This window comes from Mandrillus leucophaeus, unplaced genomic scaffold (genome assembly GCF_000951045.1).
Source record: "Mandrillus leucophaeus isolate KB7577 unplaced genomic scaffold, Mleu.le_1.0 Scaffold580, whole genome shotgun sequence".
In the NCBI taxonomy this organism is placed as follows: domain Eukaryota; kingdom Metazoa; phylum Chordata; class Mammalia; order Primates; family Cercopithecidae; genus Mandrillus; species Mandrillus leucophaeus.
Window position 1 is genome coordinate 1,950,773 of NW_012106253.1, and position 23,545 is coordinate 1,974,317.

The 23,545-nt window shown below is 36.1% G+C and overlaps 1 protein-coding gene across 2 annotated transcripts in view; it reads right to left on the reverse strand.

Annotated features, from left to right (window-relative positions):
• PDZRN4 (PDZ domain containing ring finger 4) overlaps positions 1 to 23,545 on the reverse strand; it is a 136,774-nt gene that overhangs the window by 19,846 nt on the left and 93,383 nt on the right. For both annotated transcript variants that reach the window (XM_011999060.1, XM_011999062.1), the window contains one exon: positions 2,398 to 2,496. In XM_011999060.1, the coding sequence (XP_011854450.1) occupies positions 2,398 to 2,496 (99 nt within the window). The remainder of the gene's footprint in view (positions 1 to 2,397; positions 2,497 to 23,545) is intronic.

The following is a 23,545-nucleotide window of genomic DNA, read 5'->3' on the forward strand; positions in this document are numbered from 1 at the left end:
GCGCGATCTCGGCTCTCTGCAACCTCCGCCTCCTGGGTTCACGCCATTCTCCTGCCTCAGCTTCCCAAGTAGCTGGGACTACAGGCGTCCGCCACCACAACCGGCTAATTTTTTGTATTTTTAATAAAGGCGTGGTTTCACCGTATTAGCCAGGATGGTCTCAATCTCCTGACCTCGTGATCCACCCGCCTCCGCCTCCCAAAGTGCTAGGATTACAGGTGTGAGCCACCGTGCCTGGCCCCAAGTCCATACTTATTAAAGATAATTATGTCTCATGGACATATTAATTTATAAAGAAATTTACAACCTATATTGCTCAAGAAACACACACACACACACACACACGTCTGATCCATGCATTTAATTAGTACCACTTTACATGTGGGCTAAAGTATATTTACTACATACTATTTTAGAATGTATAGATATTTAAGGCTCTATTAGGAGGTTATCAGCATTTTAATGGGCTAAATTTGAGTGATGACTTACAGTTTACTGGGGGTAATTTCATCTATCAGATTTCATATGATGGCTTCAAACTTTATTTAGGCTTGTTGCACCAAAGCTTTATTTTTGAAGCAAACTGTTTCAAGTGTAGCATAAGGTTGATGCATTCTATCCATATGTTAGATATTACTTTCTTATTAGGGGTGCCAACTAATAATTGAGTCTTAAATCATCAATCAAGAATAAATGACACTATAATTACATGTAAGAGGTAAAAGGAAAACATTCCTTCCAAGTACATATGTTCAGATCCTGTGGCTTCTTTCTCTTCCCTGAATAGTGCAGTTCCAATACTGACATATTTAAATAGTAAATAGAGACTTACTAGAAGGAAGTGAGGGGTGATTCATGAACTCTATCCCATTTAAAAGCCACTCACAATCTAAAGCCTCATCTTTAGAACTGTAATCAAACTAATATTAAACTTCTACCTTCCTACCTCTGTACGTATTACAAAAGACAATTCCACAGGTGTTTCCTTATACTTCCTTACCCTAATCAGAGGAATTATCCTAATTGCATATTTAAAAGAACTACATAAGTTGAATATTATCTGGAGATTTTTCAGTCGCAGAAGCCAGTTAGTAAATTTTTTGGTAAAGGGATAAAGGATAATATTTTATACTTACAGAGTTGTAGTGTTTTTTAAATGCATTAATTACTTTATCTCTTCCATACTCTAAGCAAGTCTATCAAAACAGTAAGATAAGCATTGTTATACTCACTTTCTAGTTGAGAGGGCTGAAGTTCAGTATATTAGGTAATGTTTTCATGATTATGGCCAAGAAAACTTGGAACAGCATAAAGCAGCAATTAGTATCTAGTTTGTCTAACTTCTGCATTTATATATAAATATATATACATGTATGTTTTGCACATATAACTATGTACTTTTTTATCATAAGCATATTTAATTTTAATTTATTTATATTTAGAGACAGTGTCTCATTCTGTCACTCAGACTGGAGTGCAGTGGCACAATCCTAGCTCACCGTAACATTGAACTACTGTGCTCAAACAATCCTATTGCCAAAGCCTCCTGAGTAGTTAGGACTATAGGCATATGCCACCATGATTGACTAATTAATTTTTTTTTTTTATTTTTTTTTTTTTTTTTTTTTTTTAGAGACAGAGTCAAACTCCTGGCCATAGGCAATCTTCCTGTCTCGGCTTCTCAAAGTGTAGGGTTTATAGGCATAAGCCACTGTGCCCAGCCTTAATTTTTAAAAACACACCTTCCTACTTCACATAAAGTAATGCTTTTTGTGAGTTTTAAAAATCATCTATTGTAGTAAAATTTGCTTCACAGTCTTTAAAAGGAATTAACACTAACAGTAGCTCGCATTTTAGACTCTCTCTTGTGTATTGCTTCTTGGCCTTTGGCTAAGATCAAGTGTAGAATCTCATTGTGGGGTTGAATAAAACAAACTAATAGATGCACTCACTGGGCATTCAAATGTATCAATGCCATCAGCAGAGTAAAAGATGTGATTATTGTGAGTAGTAATTTAAAACAGTTAGCCAGTGCTACTGTTAATAGAACTCATAAGAGACAGTAGAATGGAAGGACAGATGTTTGAGGATCAAAAACTTTGATGGACTTGCTGCATTCTTATGGGAATTTATTCAAATTTGGAATTCAAAAATGTTACCACTTTTGCACTTTTCCTTGCTGGGATTCTGGGGTGAAAGAATTCACATTAAACAAGCTGATAATAATTACATTACTTGGGCAGCATAATTTACTTTCCTAATTGAAAGTGACAAGTTTTGGAACATGGCCAATTCTTCACATTCAAGCCTCTTAAGGAAGGGTTTTCTCACTGTGAGTCATTTCGCTCTGTTCCTCTGGTCTCCCTCTTCTAATTTCCCCTCCATGGCGTTTCTTACCTCGCTGACATAAATGCCGGTGTCTTCTTCATCATCTGTTCGGTAACAGACTGTCAGGCCCAGCTTCTCTTGACTGCTAACACGACACAACTCGACCTCCTGAGAGAACAACACACACACATGACATTTATGTCAGAGAGAAAATCTGCAGCAGAATGGAGAACTCACTGATATTCTTTGGGTCACTCTGGCAAGTATTAATAATTATTGCCCAACATTGGAAATTAACTTTTTGTTTTTACCAGTATTATTCAAATGTCCTTTCAGCATGGATTTCTATGAAGTTAAGCCAGTGTTTTATATTTTTATTGTAACGTTGGAGATACACAGCTGTTTGCATCAAGCTGTCAATGTAAAACTCCTTAAAAAGTACACAATAATATATAAATCAAATACATGCATACATCAATACACTGGAATCAATAAAATATTTGAGAATCTCAGAGTTGGTGGCAAAATGTTCATAAAAATATGGAGAGTTACTATTACATGTTTTTATTTGTATTATAAGAGAACAAAATAAGTTCAAATAATAATAAAAAAAGACTATACCAAGCTGTTTCCATCATTCCTGCTCTGGAGTTCTATACAATATGATAATAAGCAAGTGTTTTGTACAGGTTTGACCAAGGTTTTCTATTATTTTGTAGAAACTGTCATTCTTGGAAAGAAATGGGTTCATCCAGGCTGAAGGGAGAGACATCAAAAGCCACTTGGGGCAGAGGCAATGATTCAAAATGAAGCAGTAAATGAACAAGAAAATACATTTACTGAAACACATGGCTAAGGGCTTGAAATGTCAGTCCTCAGGTAACGTATATTGAATTTATTTCCTGATTTATGTTCTGCAAAATAATAATAAATTTCAGTGTATTTCAGTTTTATATGATGAAGTGGACTTGTACTACTTTCAGAAGCAGATGACTTCAGGATAAATTACATATTTCCAAGGATTAAAACACACATTAGCACACTAATTATGGAGAATTTATTCCTACTGGATGGAGAATATAAGACCCATTAGTAAATAATCGGATGAAGAAGAACAATGTCTATTTAAATTAGAAGTGAAGTCTGGATCAATTTCTAGCACTCAGGCTCTGTGGGAGCTCTGAATGTGTCTGAATTTGCTTAATGCTCTTTCTCCGGAGCCTAGAACAGGATATTTCAGTGTGGGCACTCAGTAACAACTAGCTGAAGGGTGACTAATTTTATTTCAAAAATCTTTTCTGGTGCACACAGATTTTTGTAAAACCATAAGTAGGTAGTCTTTCCTCTTTGATCGGAAATAAATGTGTGTGTGTGTGTGTGTGTGTGTGTATGTGTGTGTGTAAAGGTTATGAAAGTTGATAAGAATAGAGTGCTAAGGTCTAAATGTTTGTGTTTCCTACAATTTGTGTTAGGGTTTCAACATATTTTACCTACCAAGAAGATGGGGCCTTTGGTAGGTGATTAGGTTGTAAGGGCTGCTGAGCTCTCATGAAAGGGATTAGCGACCTTATAAAGAGGCCCCAGAGAGCTATCTTGCCTCTTCCACCACGTCAGGACACACACAGTGAAAAGGTGCCCTCTATGAGGAACAGGCCCTCACCAGACCCTAAAACTGCTGGTTCCTTGATCTTCGACTTCCTAACCTCTAGAACTGTGATAAATTTGTTTCTACTGTTTAGAAGCCACCTTGTTCATGGTATTTTATTATAACAGCCCAAATGTACAAAGACATAGAGTACTCATTTAATTGTCTAAAATCTGAAATAGTTACCAGTACAAAATGAAGGAAAACCTACTTAACTTCAAACAGGAGAATACTTCCCAGAACACTCTGTTACATTTGAGTAAATATCCTCCCTTTCAATTTTGTATTTCAATGAAGTCCTTGATAGTGGATAATAACATGTATAAAAATGATGTGCCATACACCATGAGTAAATCCTTAGCAAGAGGATTTGCTCTCATAAACTCCAGTGACCAATAATTTCACAGATAATAGCAAATAAAACTAAATTTAAATCCTCTATTCTGAGATAAGTACTGCAAATTAGTGAAATGCATGAAACTAAGAAGAATGCTGACTTTCTGTCCGGTGGACAAAGATACTCTATTTTATAGTGCTTAAAAAGGTTATAGCGTAGGCTGAACAGTAAAGAGAAAAGGTGAAACATCCTTTTACCTAGATGTAGACTAGGAAACAGTGAAATGATTTAGCACCAGAAGCAAAAATGTACACATCAAGCAAAGGTCTTTTCAAAACTGGTAATAATTAATGCCTCCAGAGGGAAACAATACTTGACTAAAACTGCAACATTAGGAAGGAATTATAGCAACAAAACAGCTTCAATTACAGCAACAAGGTATACAGTCGAGGAGTATCTCTTAGTGATTCCTAAGAGGCCAATAAGGAAACCTACACACTCCATAAGGAGTTGAGATTAGGGCCTTTAAATCAACACAAATGAGGAGCTGTAGCCAAAGCTGACATCCACTGACTTTCAATGCCCTAGCAAAGCATGGAAGCAACTGTCAGTATCGTGAGAAGACATTTTCAGGGGGGAATATTCTTTTTTGAATGTTTTCTCCACATTCTCAATGGTGTACCTTCACTTTGGTGTTTGCTTAGAAGGTGCATATCCAACTGTTTTGCCATAAAATTGAGTGAATATATTAAAACAAAAACGGCAGAATCTGCCTATAATCCTTCAACACCACAAACCAAAGCACTAACCCAAGAATCTCAGAGGAAAGGAGACTAAGGTCCTCAGGTCAAAGTAACTTTTCAATATTTTCCTTGCGTTGGACCAAACCAAAACTGTGAAACAGGTCTCAAAGTTATCTCCATGGTCTTTGTTTCCAATATTCCCCTTGGTAAGACACTCAACACCCTCCTATTTCTTTTCAGCTGCTTGGAGTCCCGGAGGTATGAGTATTATAGATTTGCCATTTTGCTTGTCCCCTAACAAAACCTGGCATTCAGTGTGATTTTCCGTTCTCTCACAGTTAACTCTTGAGACATAAAAATAATTAATACATAAATATCTCTCAAAGGAATCATCATTAACAATTACTTAAAATGTGACCCAATCAGGCTTTAGTGCATATTAATAAAGGCTGCAAATACAAAGCCTTAATGCAAGGGACTAAACCCTTGGGAGAAAGCCTTCAGGCACCGTAAGAGACCAAACTGAGATTTTTCTGGATCCCGCAAACCATCTCACACCAGTCCCAAGTGTGAAGTTGTATTTCTTGGCTGAGAATGTCTCAGATACTACATAGTTTATATTAAAACACATAAACATACATTTTAGAATCAAAGTTCCCTTAATTCTATGTCAAAATAACTTATAAGCAGCTACCTGTAGACAATTTTGTTTGTAGGAGGCAAAGGTGGCTTTATAAAGACTCTGATTATCTGAAAGGAATTCTGCAGCACAGGTTTAATTAAGTATTCCCTTCACAGGACACATAAGCCTCTGACTTCTGAAGAAACAACCTCCTGGTAATAGAGAATGTTTTCCCTAACAACTTTCATACCTTTCCCTCCGTCACTTGGAAGCTGTTTGATGAAACACATAAAAGTGAAATGCTACCTCTGCACATTTTCTCCATGGAGACAATTCATGAGTGTATACAAATCAAAGCTAAGCCTGCATGGATGGCAGCACTAACCATCCAGAAGTCATTTGTCACTAGAGTGAAAGAATCACTTCACACACCTGGTGAAACTACATTTATTTTGACTTAAATGTACTTCAAGACGTGCTATTCTGGGGACGTGTCTAAAGTCCTTTGAAAAAAATCTAACTTCAGCATCTAATATTGTGAGAAATTGATTATATATAGGGTGAAGGTCGAGTAGAAGATTACAGTTTGTTATTAAAGCTTGCTGTGAAACATCTTTCTAATCATAGAATGACACAAATAGGATTTTTACATAAATTGGTTGTACTCCAGTGGTGTGAAATTTTTATATTTTTTTGTGATTGAGTCTAGGGAGAAATGAGAAACTTAAGAAAAAAAAAATGCTTTCTAGATAGAACTCTGTCCTACTGGGGAAAGAAACAAGGGTTGACACTGCTTAAAAAGCAGTGACTTTTTAAGTAGCATTGTTCCCAAACTTTAAAGAACACTTAGGCCCATGCATGCCATAAAGATTTTCCTCTTCGTAAGAAAATTCAAATGCAGTCAGCACTATTCAAGTCTGAAGAAGATCTAGGGCTAGACAGGTTAGTCATTTATACCAGTTGACAACAGGGGAATGTAGAGTCTTTTATGTCCATATTTTTACTATTTTCCTGGTTTTTATTTATTAGACAATATATGCACTTTTACTCAATCTCAGTGTTAATCATATATCATCTTATATTTTTTAATGTTGATTAGTAACTAGTGAAATATCATGCCTTGTTGTTCCAATAAAACATTTATTTCAAAAAAGGAATCAAGTGAGAAATATGAACACTTTAATCTCCACAGCTAAGAGAAAGCTAGATAGTCTGTTATAAAAATATTGTTTCAGTGTCATTATCTCCTGCATAATGGAATCTGGGGATAATACTTAGTAAAAAATAAATCACAAAAATCCTGGAATATCAAATCCCTCTGACAAAACATTTCAGGTTTGCATTCTCCAACTCCAAATTATTCATAACAAGTTGCTGCAACTAATAATTAAATCACATTTCTGTGGAGACATAAGGGTGAAAGTTAAAGCTTATGGTCATGTCTTTTCTCTAACATCCTTAATCCCGCCTCTTTATTTGACTACTTCTTTTTCAATGGTCTCCTGAAATATGGGCGGCTTTTAACCTCCAATTTCCCATTCTTAGAATCAGAGACATTCTTTGGGAAAGAAAGCAGTCACATTTCTCTAGGCCCAGGTTGGCTGCTTCTCACTATGGGCTGTGAATCCCCTTAAGAAGTCATAAATGACCTATTTGGAGTAGATTTTATACCTTAACAAAGAAAGAAACATTACTTTTGCCTCTACTGTTAATGGGGGAGGAAATGAACTCATGATGCTGGCAAACAATAGTCGATGTCAGGAAATCTGGGCCAGGAATAGAAAAGAGAAACATAAAATTGAAGTAAGTGAGAAGTGATCCATACATTTTGTTTTTATTTTATTTTTTTTAATTCTGTTTTTGAGACAGAGTCTCACTCTGTCACCCAGGCTAGAATGCAATGGTATGATCTTGGCTCACTGCAACCTCCACTCCCGGGTTCAAGCGAGTCTCCTCTCTCAGCCACCTGAGTAGTTGGGATGACAGGTGCCCACTACCACACCTGGCTAATTTTTGTATTTTTAGTAGAGATGCTGTTTCACCATGCTGGCCAGGTTGGTCTTGAACTCCTGACCTCAAGTGATCTGCCAGCCTCAGCCTCCCAAAGTGCTGGGATTAGAGGCATGAATCACCATGCCTGGCCATGATCCATAAATTTTATATCATTACTTCTGCTGTAACAACTACTGAACCAGGCAGACTGCATGGAAAACTTTCCTAGAATGGGCTTCCACCCCAAAGCAATCTGTCTAAAACAAAGAACAAAGGTATAGGAGGAAACCAGGAAGACACTTCTGTTTACATCAGGAAGGTTTTTTTCCGGCCTTCTCTATTTTGCTTGTTGTATCTTTTGAGGAAATCGCAGTTACTTTGTTATTTGTTAGCGTCATGTGGTTTACCTTCGAAAGAATCCAGAATCCAAGGTTTTTCATAGTTGATTGTTGAGTTTTTAGCAGATATTAAAATGATCATTTATTAGCTTCCTAAAGGTATTGCTAACTATCCACAGCCATTTGTGATTTGATTTCCTGACTCATATGTCAGTTTTTGGGAGGTCTCCATCAAAATAGTTTAACATGCCATAAGCAATGTGTAGAAAAGACCATTCATAAAATGTCATTTTCATAGATGCCTTATTTTTAAAATAGCAATGTTAAGCACTTCACTTCCTGGTCAGCTCAAATGCTCTCACTCCAGCACTTCTGTTCTCTCGCTAGAGCTTGAACCTGTTGACCCTTCCCATTCTCACTGTCAATAATTCCCTTGAGCCCACTCCTGTCTCCTGATGCAGCTTGAAATTCACAGTTAGACATAATATCTTGTTTTTTTTTGGCTTTTAAAATAACCCTATTTTAAAAAAAGTTAATATGTACATTATAGGAAACTGAAAAACACAAGAAGCAAAGAACAAAATCATTCACAATCACAAGCAGTTTATAGTTTGACAAGTTCTTCTAGGTCCTGTGCATGTGTAGGCACAATATTCAATTTTACGGGACTGAGATCGTACAGTATGTATCATGATTTTTTGCACATCATGAATATTTACCAATTCAAAATCCCAAAGCTATATGAGTATTTTGATAACCAAGAATACACTACACCAACTCAATCTGTTAAAAAAATGTAATCTTGCCTTTCTTGGAACAAAAATTTCATAGAAGACAAAAATAGCAACACGCTTCTAGATAAAAAGCATTGGCAGAGTTCTGAAATCCTCAACTCTGCTATTCTCTTTGTCCACTGTATCATCCAGAAAAAGGTCAATTGCGGTTAAGACCAAGTATTCACCTCCCTGCTTCCCCAGCTGAGCAGCGACATGGTCCCAGAGGGGATACACACCATGATGACCATAGCGACTGCTTTCCCTGTAAGTTCTTTACTACAAGTTGCAAATGGGCAATCCATGCTGCCCAACAATCACACTCTACTTTCCTTGCCAAGTTGCTGTTTCACATGCTAAAGGAACTAGTGTCATAGTTCCTCCTCTTTTTTCAAATTTCCAACAAAAACCACCCACTCTTAGTTGATGACCTTATCTCATAGTTCACTGGATCCTAGTGGATTATTATGACCTCAACTTTCTGCCCTCCCAGTCAGGTATCTTGTACCTCTTCTGTCTGCAGTTCTGCTACCATGCCCTTCTCTCTCTTCATGCTTGGCCAATCATCTTGTTCTAGACTTCATGGAGGAAAAATAAACCATGGAATGGAAACCTCTGTGTCTTCCCTCCACTTATCAATCCACATGCATTTGTACGTAGAAAGACTCTCTGGGCTGCCTTTCTATACAGTGAAAGAAAAATCCCCAATCCTACCGAAGGTGAGTGCCTCTACTCATGCTCTGTAAACCATTCCTTTATTGTTTTTCAAGAATTTCTCTCATGGAATTATTCCTTCTTATCTTGTATTACTCATTTCAGTATCCTCATTAGATTACTCTCATTGTCACACATACACGCGCGCGCGCACACACACACACACACATATCAATATGGGCTGGGGCAGAGGGAAACCTTGTGGACATGGTAGTCAGCTCTAGGTTGGGGGCTACTGGAAGAATCCAGCAAACATTGAAGAGATCATAAAATTAGTCTTGGTGTTTACCAAGGTAATTTCCGGAGAAACACTGACCATGCAAAGGCACAGAGGTAGGAAACAGCATTTCACGTTAGAGGAGCTTTACATAGTTAATGTGTGAGAAGCTAAGAGTTTAAAGTTGGGCTGGGTGAGCAGTCATGGTGAACACTAAAACTGCAGAGGTAGGCAAGGGCCAGATCATGGAAGGATGACCACATCCTATTAAGTAATTTGGGCTCTTTGCAAAAAGTAAAGGGGGGCTATTACAAAAGAATTAAAACTATGATATTTGTAGTATAGAAAGATGACTTCAGCACTAGCATAGTGGATGAGTTGGAGGGTTAAGCGAATGTTACCAGTTCATGCAAGAGAAGCTAAGGGCTTGAATGCAAGCAGTGTCATTGTTCTATCAGTTCTTAAACACAGTTATCACTATTTCCATTTCATAGATGAAGAAAAGAAGTCACAGAGAGAACTTGGGCCCAAAGTCACGCAGCAAGTCGAAAGTGGAGCTGGGATTCACATTCTAGCTAAGGGACATGGTCTTAATTCTGAATAGTATGTTCCTCTGACTTCATAGTATATTGCTCTTTCTCATTTTTCAGCTCTCAGTTTAACTGCTAGATGGTACCCTTGTCCATCACTCTTTCTGAAATAACGATCCTAAAGTCCTCTATGAAAATTGCACTGATGCTTAGTGGCTTCTTGGCAATTATGAGCATTTATTTTTTTTCTTTTTTTTTAATTAGAAAATTTGTATTTCATTAAGATGTTTAGTTTTAAAATTACCTGTTTACTGTTCTCTAAGAAGGTCCTTATCTGTTATGTCTGTTGTTATATCCCACAGCCTTAGATATGAATAAAAGAAACTTGTTTCTTTGAGGATGGCACCTTGTCTTCTTTTTCTTAGCATTTCTAGTATCAGCAGAGGACTGAGAGCTTATGAGAAGCCCCACATGTGTTTGCTGAATTAGTTAACTGCTAAAGTGAAGTTGGGTGTAGGGTATAATTGCTTTTGCTATATTTGTACAGCAGCATAATTGTATTAGATTAAGTATAATATGTTCAAAAAGCTGTACAAACAATAGATGTGACCTAGTCTCTTATCTCTGCCAACAAGAAAAGTAATCAAAAATGAACTGTAAAATTAAAGCAAAGTTATCTATGAAGTTACTCATTCTAAGAATTCCTCTAGCATGTTCAGTTTTTACATATTCACTTTACTCACTGGACATTTTCTTAGCACCTGTTACATGCTATGGATCACACTTGGAAACTTCTTATGTCCCAAACAAACATTGCTCTAAATGATTTGTGAATAACGTCTCGTTTAATTGTTAAGAATCTGATAGGGTAATACAGTGCACAGTAGTTATTTCTGGTCCATCTAGCATTTATTCACTGTCTTTTTGGAAACATGACCCTAAATTTATTTTGCAGAATTACACCTTTTTCTTTCTGGTTGATGTGTGTGTTCAGGGCTGATTCCAGCTCGAGGGCTGGGCTTGTGATCTAGGGATTAGCTAATAAGTGCATTTTATTTTCCTGGGTATAGTGATCATTTCAAAAATGAGTATTATTTAGTTCAAGCCCATCAAAATCAGGTTCATGACTTTTGTTGAAACTATTAGGAAAAGAACGCTTGTCTTTTCTATTGTATTTGAACCACAAAAATCTAGATCAGGAGTAGCTCTAAGCTTTATCATGCCACAATATATAGACCTTGAGGATGGATGCAAAAAAGGGAATAAAAGCCAAAGATGGATAAAGATTGAAATTTAGTGCCACTATTTGAGTCCCTGCAACAAGTTATATCTAAAACAATAAACCTTTGGAAATTTTAGCAAGGAGAGCCAATAAAACTCCTTTTTTCCTTAAGCATTTGTTTTCAGTCCTCTGTTTTTTGGACTATAGTCCCAATTTCTTTTGGTAGATATTATCTACAAATTTTATGTTATAAATGAGGAAATTCAGAGCCAGCATTGAGTAATTTATTTACGGTCACTAAGCAACTACTCATCAGAATCAGAAATTGATCACAAGATTCTCTCTCTCTCTCTCTCTCTCTCTCTGTCTCTCTCTCTCGCACACACACTTTTTAACTCTGAAGATTGCTTTTTCAAGAGGTGCATTCTTATAGTCCAGTGGTCATTTAAGAGCTCATTGTCTATAGACGGAGGCTTAAGCACATAAAGAATTCACTATAGTGCAATGGGATATGTGGTAAAAGATAGATGGGATGAATCAAGAGGCAAGATGAGCCACAAGAGGGGATGCTCCAGAGAGAAGCTACTATTTACATGGAGGGTGAGAAGTTCAGTGTTGGCTACCACGAAGAGGGTTTAGGGATATATTAAGAGAGGGTAGTAGAGAGGTGGATTAGGACTGATTCCTAAAAGGTCTCATAACCAAAGTCCTGGGCAGAAAAGGGAGAGGGAGGCCAATATGCATAAACTGTGACTTTCCATCTTATATAAAACATAAGCAATTATAAAATTAGGACTATTGAGAGAAAGCAAGAGCGTGATTTTCTGGTATTTAACCCAAGCAGAAGCATACATTTCTTCTATTTTATCTTTAGTATTGATTAGATTTTTTAGGAAAAAAAATGATTATAATTTACTTCCTATAATTATTTGGGAGGGAATTTTAGATACAATCTAACTTGCCTTCTATCTTTTATAAATTGAAGTGACTTACCCACATTCATCTGACAATTTAGTGGCAGAGCTAAGAGTAGAAACCAGGCCTCCTGACTTTCATTCATTTGCTCTTTTTTATTGTTACCATTCTGATACTATTCTTTAATCAAGTCATTCTGACCTGGGACTGAGGTCTGGGGGTTCATGGAAAGGTGTGTGTTGGGGATGGCAGAATCACTGAATGGGAGAGAGACGCTGAATGAAGTGTGTTATCCAGATGAAATGTGTGGAGGCGGGAAAAGGTGGAGAGCCTCGTTTGTTGTGATGTCAACTGAATGAGGGTGGAGAGCATAGAATTCTTAGGAAAGCAAGGCTTGAGTTGAAAAGATCTTTACTATTCTTTCAACCTTTAGGGTCTGCAGCAAATTTAAAAAGAAGAAAGAGCAGACCTCACTTTTATAGAAAAGAACTGTCCATTCTTGGAGAGGCTCAAATCCCTTTTGCAATGTCCATAGTGCTGCTTTCACCGGGCCCTGCAGTCTTTATTGTATCTCCACTCTCAGCATTTGTAAGCTGTCTTTCCTTTGAATTACTGAAAATAGCTTTTCAAAAGAGAGTGTTAACAACCTTCTTTTGACATTAGCTATGTGCACTCTGCGAAGTAAGCAATCCATAAGGACAGGGTGGCCCTTTGTGCTGTAGTTGTCTCTGATTCGATGACTGCACTTCTTGGTTACATCTGCTATTGTGCTCTTGAGTTGGCTATGTTTTCAGCAAAGGAAATCCGCTAAAGAGATACCACCTACTGTTTGGGATATCATTTTATAGTTTAAAAAGTCACTTTGAAGAGGTATTCATTTCAGAAAGGCAAAATACCTTTTGCCTAAATATAAGGGCAGATATAGACAATCGATAGCTACTTCGGGTGGCAGAAAGATAAATGTCAGGGATAAAAGTAAAGTCTAAACATTTGCAAAATGATCCACAAGAGTGCCTTCAAGGGAATTTTTAAAAATAGAACTAGAAGAAGTAATACATATCAACTTTGGGTGACATGCTACGGTGGTAAGGGTTATCACTGCTTTGGGAATCGATGTCATTGGCAGCAAATGTTTTGGACTATTGGAAGCCCTGTTAAATATCTGGCACAAGAGTTGAGACACTGCCTAGCCCTTGAGAGGTAGAATACATGGGTAAGAACAAAGGGACAAAGTAGGCAGAATTAAGAGTTATAGTGCTGGAGTGCAACAAAAAGGCAAGAAGGAGAGTCTATTCAGGTTTGCTAAGGCTGAAAGACTGCTCCAAAGCACACAGAATTAATAGAGAGGTTAGATTTACTGTAAAATTGAGCAGGAAGTTAATGAAAGAAAAGAATCTGGGGCATGTTAACAAAAACTAATTTTTGAACTTGCATAGAGATGTTAATTTAAATTTATCAAATAATATTCCATTTATCATGCTTTATGATGGACCTATATGCTGATAAGCAATGAAAATCATTTGCAAAAAACAGTGCAAACCTACTGTTTTCTTCATAGGTGGATCAGATTGTTTGTGTTACATAGAAATGACCAAGATTTTACATAGAAAACATTACATGGAATGAATATGTTCCTGAAGGTAGATCAAAGAAAGAATATTTTTATATTATTGTATTTTTATACTCAATGCTCAGACATTTGTTGAGAATATCACAAAATAATGAATTAAATCTCTTAGATGCCCTAGTATGACACCCCTAAAATACAGTATTTTCTTCTAGGGTCTGATGGTCAGTGAGAAATTTCATCTACAAGATTAATTATTAAAAAATGCTTGGAGTTTCTCATCTTCAGATTAGTAGTACCACAGTGTATAATAACAAAAAATGTCATTGTAAATACATAATGATTAATCATAAGTAATGGGCTGATGCTGAATTGATACATGATTTCCAATTTGGTAGGTTCTACATTTCGTCACTGGTCATAATTCCAAAACATTTAAAAAACTCATTTAATAGCACGAATTCTGGATTTTTCCTTTTCTATTCCTTCTTTTTAGAGCCAGCTCTCCTAGTTATTTTTAAATGCCAGTCTATTATGATACATGAAATGCATTACATCTTCATTGTACTGGCAATAAAATTTTAGTAACATGCATTAAAACCAATTAGTAGACCTGAATATCTCCTGATCTGATGAATGAGAAATGGAGGGTCTACATTTATCTATTTCAGATATTATACATTGAATTCCAGACTGGGAGATGCTTGTGTCTATGTTGACACAACAGAGATTTGTCAATCCTCCTCAGAACTTTTCTTTATTTGAAAAGCATTCAGGAACTTTTCCAGCGTGTGTTATTAAGAAAACATAAAAGGAAGATTAACAAAGAAGAAGAAGAATAGAAAATAAATAACCCTGTTGATAAGATGAACTTCATTTCTATCAGCTGGTTACTGAAGCAGGAAATAGAAGCTTTTCTAATGAGGAACTGGGCTATTCCTGCAATGTTTTCTAAGCTATTTTATACTGAGGAGAGGGAGCTTTTCCTGGGGTCATAATAACAAGAAAAGGTACAAGACTTAAAGCTGTCAAGATTCTATGAATGTAATAATAATTGTTACCAAATTGCTTTTCTCTGTTCTTTTTCTTGTTAGGTAAGGTGATATTTTAATATAATTAAATATGTTCAGACATTTCGGATCTAACCAAATAAATTAAACAGTAAAGTAGATTTACGAAAAAATATAACAAAAGATCACAAAATATTGATGTTAACTTTAGTGTTTTAGTCACATTTCAAATCTTTTTTTCCAAAAAACTCAGGATATTTTAATATTTAAACAAGCAGGAAGATACGCACTTTAAATATATATACTCTTAGAAGAGAAAAAGTCATTTTGAGGAGATATGTCCATTCTGGAGGAGAATTAGAGGAGCTCCCACAAAATATATATATTATATTTATGCATAATATATATACACACATATAACTCTTATTGGCATGATTGGATGTGTACATACCCTCTAAGTTTGATTATAACTAGTTGCCTGCACCTCCTGGGTTTATAACTAACAGCGGACTGTAATGTTTAACACTGACATTGTGTTATCATCTATTTCACAAAATGCAAAATAAATGATGGTACAGACTTTTGTGCACTGTTAAATTTTCATAAGAATGTATATACTGTCACACATATATATCAATGATTTATTCTAGATAATACAGTTCTTCCAGTGACTGGTGCATAGTTGTATAATTGTATGTTTGTATAATGATGATGACAATTTGTGTCAGTTTAAAGAAATTTGAGTAGTATTTTATAACATTTGAATATATGATTAAATTACTCATCAAATTAATTTTAATGTTTAATGTATTTAACATATTTATTTATTAAAAATGTTTAATTTTTTTTGCCCAACAATTATATCAACTGTTTTTTCCTTGGGCCTTTAAAGAGTAGACATGTTTCTCTATTTGTTGTTAATGGATCAATCTGATCATTTGGCCATTTGAAATTAATTTCAATCACTGCGTTATCTATTCTTCATTCTGGTTTAGTAGCTACATGCAAAAACATGGATCATCGAATTAATCCAAGTATATCACATCTGTTCACTACTGTATAATTTATAATAGCAAAGTATCATGAATATCCTCCATGTCCACAATATGAGATTTCTTAAATAAGTAAGGAAATATCTAAACAATCAATTTTATGACTCTGAAGAACTTCTATAAAAAGGGAAATGATCACAAATGTGTATAACATAACCTCATTCTTCAAAGTCTTGTATTCACAGAAAAATTTCTATGTGGAAATAGTAGTTATCTCTAGTTGCTGTTATTATGAAGATGATTACTTTCTTTTTAATATACCTTTGTATTTCCAAACATTTTTGCTGTGACCATATAGTTACTTATGATTAGAAAAATAAGCATTATTTTAAAATACAAATAATTATCCTTAATAAAATAAATAATGGATACACCATAAAATCTGCTCATCTCTTTTCTTTCTCTCCTACCTGATCACCTTGTTTACTGGAAAATATTAATTAGGAATCAAGAAAAAAGTGGAATTTGATTGATTCAGTGGAGTGCAGCCAAGTTTTTGAGCTGACAAGTTTAGTGCCTGAAGTTCTTTCTGTTGGCACCAGAACCAGATCTTCACATGAGTGGGTTGGTCTTAGTGATTCTTCACAGATCCTATCTTCTTCCTAAGCTGGTTAATGACCTTATCATTTTGCCAGTCATCCAGGTTTAGGTCTTCTCCACAGAGTTATCTTTTTCCCCTTCCTTTCTACTTTCTCAGTTGCTGCTACAGTCTAGGATGACATAATCTCTTTCCTAACTGTTCTATCTCCTTGAATTCATCTGGTACGTTACTGCCAGATGAATCTCCTTAATATAAGTCCTTAAACACATCATTACATGCTTACAGCACTACTGAAGTCCAAACTCCTCAGACTGACACTATAGGCTCTCTGTAATCTGATCTCAAACAACATTTCCCCCAAATCTCCTACTATTCCACTCACGCATCTGACGACCTAGCCAATCTGAAGTAGGAACCACTCACCAACTCTGTTGTAGAGATTCCTCTTCCTCCTCACAAAAAAATGTATGCCACTTCATTTACTATCTGAATTAGAATTCTACCTATGATTCAAGATGTAATGAACTATGGACTTCCAAAGGGTAGAGCAAGTGTATTCAGCTTTGTATCTCATTGTTGATTATAGAACTTTGCAAGTAAGAAGTGCTCATTGCCCATTTGCCACATAAATGTACACATTTCAAACCACGTGTTTACCACAGTCTTTTTTTTTTTTTTTATCACCCAGAAGTGCTCTTCCATCCTCTGAGTACACAGAGATCTCTGTATCTCTATCTCAACACATATCATACTTGAGCTTAGAGTGTTTTAATGGAAGACAAGGACAATCCTAGCTTAAGGCCCTATACAATGCTCAGACCAATAGTTACATCAGGACATGTCTAGAAGACTAGTATAAGGACCTTCTAGGATCCACATGAAAGAGGGCTTAAGAGTCTTTTTGTGGAAAATAATACTGATATTCAGGAAACAAATATTCAAGGAGTATGACTCAAAAACATAGAAGTTTCATATTTGCCAGTATGTATTGCTGGGTACTAGGAAAAACATACCTGCTGAAAACAGTTAATGATGCCTATAAACTTCTTTTTGTTAAACATACTAACAAGATGATCAAATAACAGTAAATGCTAAGAGGACAAAACAAATGAGTGAAGGTAAGAATTTGAAGAAGAGGAAAAATCAAGAAAGTTTTTTTTTTTTTTTAACTTTTCAATATATGTTATTTTTTTTTCAGGCAGTTTTAAGTTCACAGAAAATTTAGCAGAAAGTACAGAGATTTTCCATCCTTCTTTCACACAGGCATAGCCTCTTCTATTATCAACATCCCCTACCAGAGTAGTGTATTTGTAACAGTTGATAAAATTACATTAATACATCCTTATCTCTCAAAGTTCATAGTTGACATTACGGTTCACTCTTGGTATTGTACGTTCTGTGGGTTTGGACAAATGTATAGTGGCATGTATCCACCTTTACAGTATCATACAGAATAGTTTCACTGCCCTAAAAACCCTCTGTGCTCCACTTTTTCATCCCTTCTGCTGCAACAACCTCTGAAAACCACTGATCTTTTTATTTTCTCCATAGTTTTGCCTTTCCATGTAGTTGGAATCATACAGTATGTAGTCTTTTTAGACTTTCACTTAGTAATGTGTATTTATGTTTGCTCCATATTTTTTAATGGCTTGACAGCTTATTTCTTTCAGCACTGAATGATATTCTATTGTCTAGAGGTAAACCTAGTGCATTTATCTATTCAACTACTGAAAGACATCTTGGTTGCTTTCCTGTTTTAGCAATTAAGGAAGTAGATTTTAACCTTGAGCGTATTTACTGATTTAAGTGATCCTAAGCCTCAATGTTGACAGTTTCATAGAGCATGAAAGACAGGAGACAAAGCCCAAGGTGTAGAGTCTAACAAGAGACCACGAGAATGAAGCTGGGAACCTGACAGCTACACTCTTAGTGAACAAGAAACACAACAGACCCCTCCCAAGGGATTCTAAAGAAAATTGTTGCCTTAGTCCATTTATACAGCTAGGACAGAATACCAAGACTAGGTAATTTATAATACAACTTAAAAGAAATTTATTTGCCTCAAGGTTCTGGAGGCTGGGAAGTCTAAGATGGAGGGGCCAGAGTCTGGTGAAGAACCTCTCGCTGCATCATCCCATGGTGGAAGGGCAAAGAGAGGGCAAAAGAGAGACAGATAAAAAAGGGACCAAACTCACAATTTTATAATGAACCCACTGCTGTAATAACAAACCCACTCCCATGGTAAGAACATTAATGCATTTGTGAGAACACAGCCCTCATGGTCCAATAGCCTCTCATTAGGTCCACCTCCCAATGCTGCTGTATGAGAGATTAAGTTTCCAACACATGATTTTGGGGGACACATTCAAACAGTAACAGTTGCATATTATACATTTTGGCCTGAGCAAAAAGGAAAAAAGTCTCACTTGAGAATGTGCCAATAATAAACTGGCCCTCAGGCAAACCTCATAGAAGTTTGCAGTTCAAATTCACACTAACTGTGAACTGTGTCTAAAATAGTTCAAGCTTATAATAAAGCTTAAAAGACTCCTAAGAGGGTAATATCCTCAGAAGTCTGGCAGAAACAAACACACTTTCTACCTGCAGAAACCCAGGGTCCCAGAGATAAAGTTAAAATGAGCTTAGAGTCAAATTTCACAAAACACACAAAGAAACAATGCATCATGAGTGACATCCAGCAACAGAAAAAAGTAGTCAGCATAATTGCAAAGTCATTAGAAATATACAGAGATTTAATATAATAGAAGAAATATAAGAAGGGATTGCAATATGAGTAAAAGTTAGTATAAAAATCACCAACATGAAGAAAGAAGAACTTATAAACATGAGAACTATAATAATTGAAATGAAAATTTAATGGCTGCATTTAACCACAGGTTGGACATACCTGAGGAAGGAAATTACTCAACTGGAAATTAGTGAACTAGAAGATAGATTAGACAGGATTATCTAGAATGCACACAAAGACACAAAGAAATAAAAACTAGGAGACAGTAGTTGTGAAATATGGAGATAAAGACAGAATATTATGGAACTGATGAAAAGTGCTAATCCACAGATGCAGAAATAACCCTCTTTACTATGTATTGTATTTATATTATGGATCAGTAAATACATGGTGGAAAGATACCTTTATTGTGCTGAGACAAAACATCTGCAAACCCAGAGTTCTATACCTAGGGAAAGTATCTTTTTGGAACAAGGGCAAAATAAAGATATTTTCAGACAAACGAAATCCTAAGTATTTTGCCAATAGCAGACTGTCACTAAGGGAAACTTCAAAGACGTACATGGATGGAGCTGGAAGCCATTAGCCTCAGCAAACTAATGCAGGAACAGAAAACTAAACAGAGCATGTTCTCACTTATAAGTGGGAGCTGAACAATGAAAACACATGAGCACAGGGAGGGGAACAACACATACTAGAGCTTGTGAGGAGTGAGGGGAAGAGGGAAGGGAGAACATCAGGAAAAATAGGTAATCCATGCTGGGCTTAATACCTAGGTATTGGGTTGATAGGTGCAGCAAACCACCATGAAACACGTTTACCTATGCAACAGACCTCTACATCCTGCACATGTATCTTGGAACTTAACAACAACAACAAAAATGTTAAAAAGAGATATGCAAATTCAGAAGGTAAACTCAGATGGAAGGTCTGTGGTTTAAAAAGGAATGAAAAGCAAAGAAAATCTAACCAAATCTGGAATGTATATAGCAACTTATAACGAGTATAATGGCTTAAAAAGTTAAAATAATGCCAGAAGGAATTTAAATGCCTCTGAAGGTAATATATAAATCAGCCAGAGAGTGGATACAATTTAAGTGTTCCTGAGTCCTTTTATTGTTTAAGGAAAGTAAAAGAATTAATTAATTATGAAATGGTTAAGCTAAAATTTCTAAGATAAGCACTAAAAGAATACAAATAGTATACATTACTTCTAATTCAGCAGAGAGGAAAAAAATGGGATGAGAAAAATAACCAATTCACATAAAAGATTTTTAAACAGGGAAGAAGAAACAGAAAAGGAAAACAAGGGAGACATAATATGATGTGATGTAACTAAATACAAATTTATAAATAATTATAAGTAAAGAATTATAATAAGTGTAAGTAGAACAAAATATAGAAAATGACAAAATGGAAATGTGAACAAGAACCACCACCACTTGCAAAGCAATAATAATCCAGCTATACAAAAAATGTATAGGAAACACTTGTAATTAGAAGCTTCATGAAGTTAGAAGAAAAACATCTAAAACATAATTCAGAAAAGTTGAAAGTAAAAGATTGGCAAAAGATATGCCACAAAATACTTAGAGAAAGCTGGTATAGCTATATTTTCAAAGAAAAAATATTTTTGGACAAACAGCACCACAATAAATAATAAGAGTTACTAAATTTTTTTAAAAAGTTAAACTGAGGTCTGGCTCAGTGGCTCATGCCTGTAATCTCAGCACTTTGGGAGGTGGAGGTGGGCGGATCACAAGGTCAGGAGTTTGAGACCAGCCTGACCAACATGGTGAAACCCCGTCTCTACTAAAAATACAAAAATCATAGCCAGGTGTGGTGGCACGTGCCTGTAATCCCAGCTACTCAGGAGGCTGAGGCAGGAGAATTGCTTGAACCCGGGAGAGGGAGGTTGCAGTGAGTTGAGATCGCGCCACTGCACTCCAGCCTGGGGGACAGAGCAAGACTCTGTCTCAAAAAAAAAAAAAAAAAAAAAGTTGAACTGACCAGGAAGAAATAAACATTTCTGAACTTGAATGCACCTAACTCATGATCTTGAATTGTAGAAAACAAAAATGACAGAATTAGAAGTAGACTTTGACAAATCTATTAACATAATAGTAATTGATAGATCAATTAGGTAATATAGTTTAAGCATGTAGATGATTTGAACAATATGATTAACAAGCTGATCTAATGTATAGCTATAGACCATTATCCCCAATAAATGCAAAAAATATGTATTTTTTCAAGCATGAATCTTTCGTGAAAAATGTTCTCCTCAACATAATAATAGCAAACACATTACATTTAATTTGTACTAGGCAGTGTTGTAAGCAATTTAGAATACATTTAATTTTCACAACAATTCTCAGAGTTTGGTATATAAATATTCCCTTTTTATATATGAGAACACTGAGGCACAAAGAGGTTAAGTGATTTTTCCAAGGTCATACAATCCAAAAATGGAAGAGCTGGCATTTGCAAAGTCTGTACTCTTACCTACTATGTAATATTGTAGGAAAATATGCACTACTTGGGAATTAAGCTAATAAAAATGTGTAATCTTATGGAGAAAATTATAAAATCTGTTGACAAATATTAAAGAGGACCTAGAGAAAAGAAGAGCTCATGTTCATGATTTGGAAGAAACAATGGCAAAAAGAGTCAGTTCTTCCTAAATGGATGTATAGATTCAAAATCTATAACGTTATACACATGCAAAGTTAATTCAGAAATGTATATGAACTACCAAAGGATAAAGAATAGTGAAGATATTTGTAAGAAGAATAAAGTAAGAGGATTAGTCAGCCAGCTCCAAGACTTCTTATAAAGATATAAAACTATTTAAGACAGTGTAGTATGACACAGAGTTTGACAAAATGACTAATGGGACAGATTGGAGAGACCAGAAACAGATTCACACATATACAGAAACTTGATTTATGATAGAGTTACAACTACATATTAGGTTAAAAAAAAAAAAAGACTTTCAATTAGTAGTACTTAGAGAATATATCGTATATATCAGAAAAATAAATTTGGGCCCTAAATTCTAACCACAATAAAAACAATTTCTGTGGGTTAAAAATTTAAAGTAAAAGGAAAAATTGTTTTGAAAAATTTAGAATACAATTAGAAACTACTTTTTCTTTGCAAAAGAAGGATTTTTTAGACTAGATAGCAGAATCAGGAACCATAAAAATTAATATATTTTACTGCATTTAAATCAGGAATTTTGTTTATGATAAATACCATAAAAAAGCAAAAAACAAGTCACATGCTGGGAAATAGTGTTTGTATTTGCAGCACATGAAGGATTGATTTAAAAATACATAAAGAGCTAAAAAATAAATAAACAAGAAAACAGTCCATATAGAAATTGGCATTAAAAGAAGGAAGAAAACAGAACAGGCCAATAAACATATTGAAGTGATGCGGAAGTGCTGGGTAGAAAAGAGCATGGTCCCTTTAAATGATACGGAAATGGGGAAGGGAAGTGCTGGGGAGGGAATGGCATGTGGGTAGCTAGGGCTCCACCCCCACGGACCTAGTTGAGAATAGGCATTTTTATTTTCCTGCCCAAATATTGCATTCCCAAGACCACCCTGGCCTGCCAGGGCCCCATCCTGGGCCTATAAAAGACCAAGACCCTAGCGGGCAGACACACAAAAGGCTGGACCTCAAAAAGAGCAGATTGGCGGAAGAAGATACAAGCACCTGCATGTTGAGAGAAACACATGGGAGGAGGAACACACAAGCAGCTTGACGTCCAGAGGACCTCAGAAGCACAGGCAGGCACCCGCACTCCAGCAGGCCCTCCACTGGCAGAATGACATGGAGTTTGGCTGAGGCGGTTGGGTTGGAGGAGAGCCCAGGGAGCTGAGTGGCCCTCCTCCAAGGGAAAATCATCTCCCCTCTGGCTCCCTTATCTGCTAAGAGCTACTTTCACTCAATAAAACCTTGCACTCATTCTCCAAGCCCAGGTGTGATCTGATTCTTCTGGTACACCAAGGCAAGAACCCGGGATACAGAAAGCCCTCTGCCCTTGCAACAAAGTAGAGGGTTTAATTGAGCTGGTTAACACAAGCAGCCTATGGATGGCAAAATTAAAATACAGCACCCTGTAATACACACCCACTGGAGCTTCAGGAGCTGTAAATATCCACCCCTAGACACTGCTGTGGGGTCGAAGCCCCACAGCCTGCTGTTCTGTATGCTCCCCTAGGGGTTTGAGCAGCAGGGCA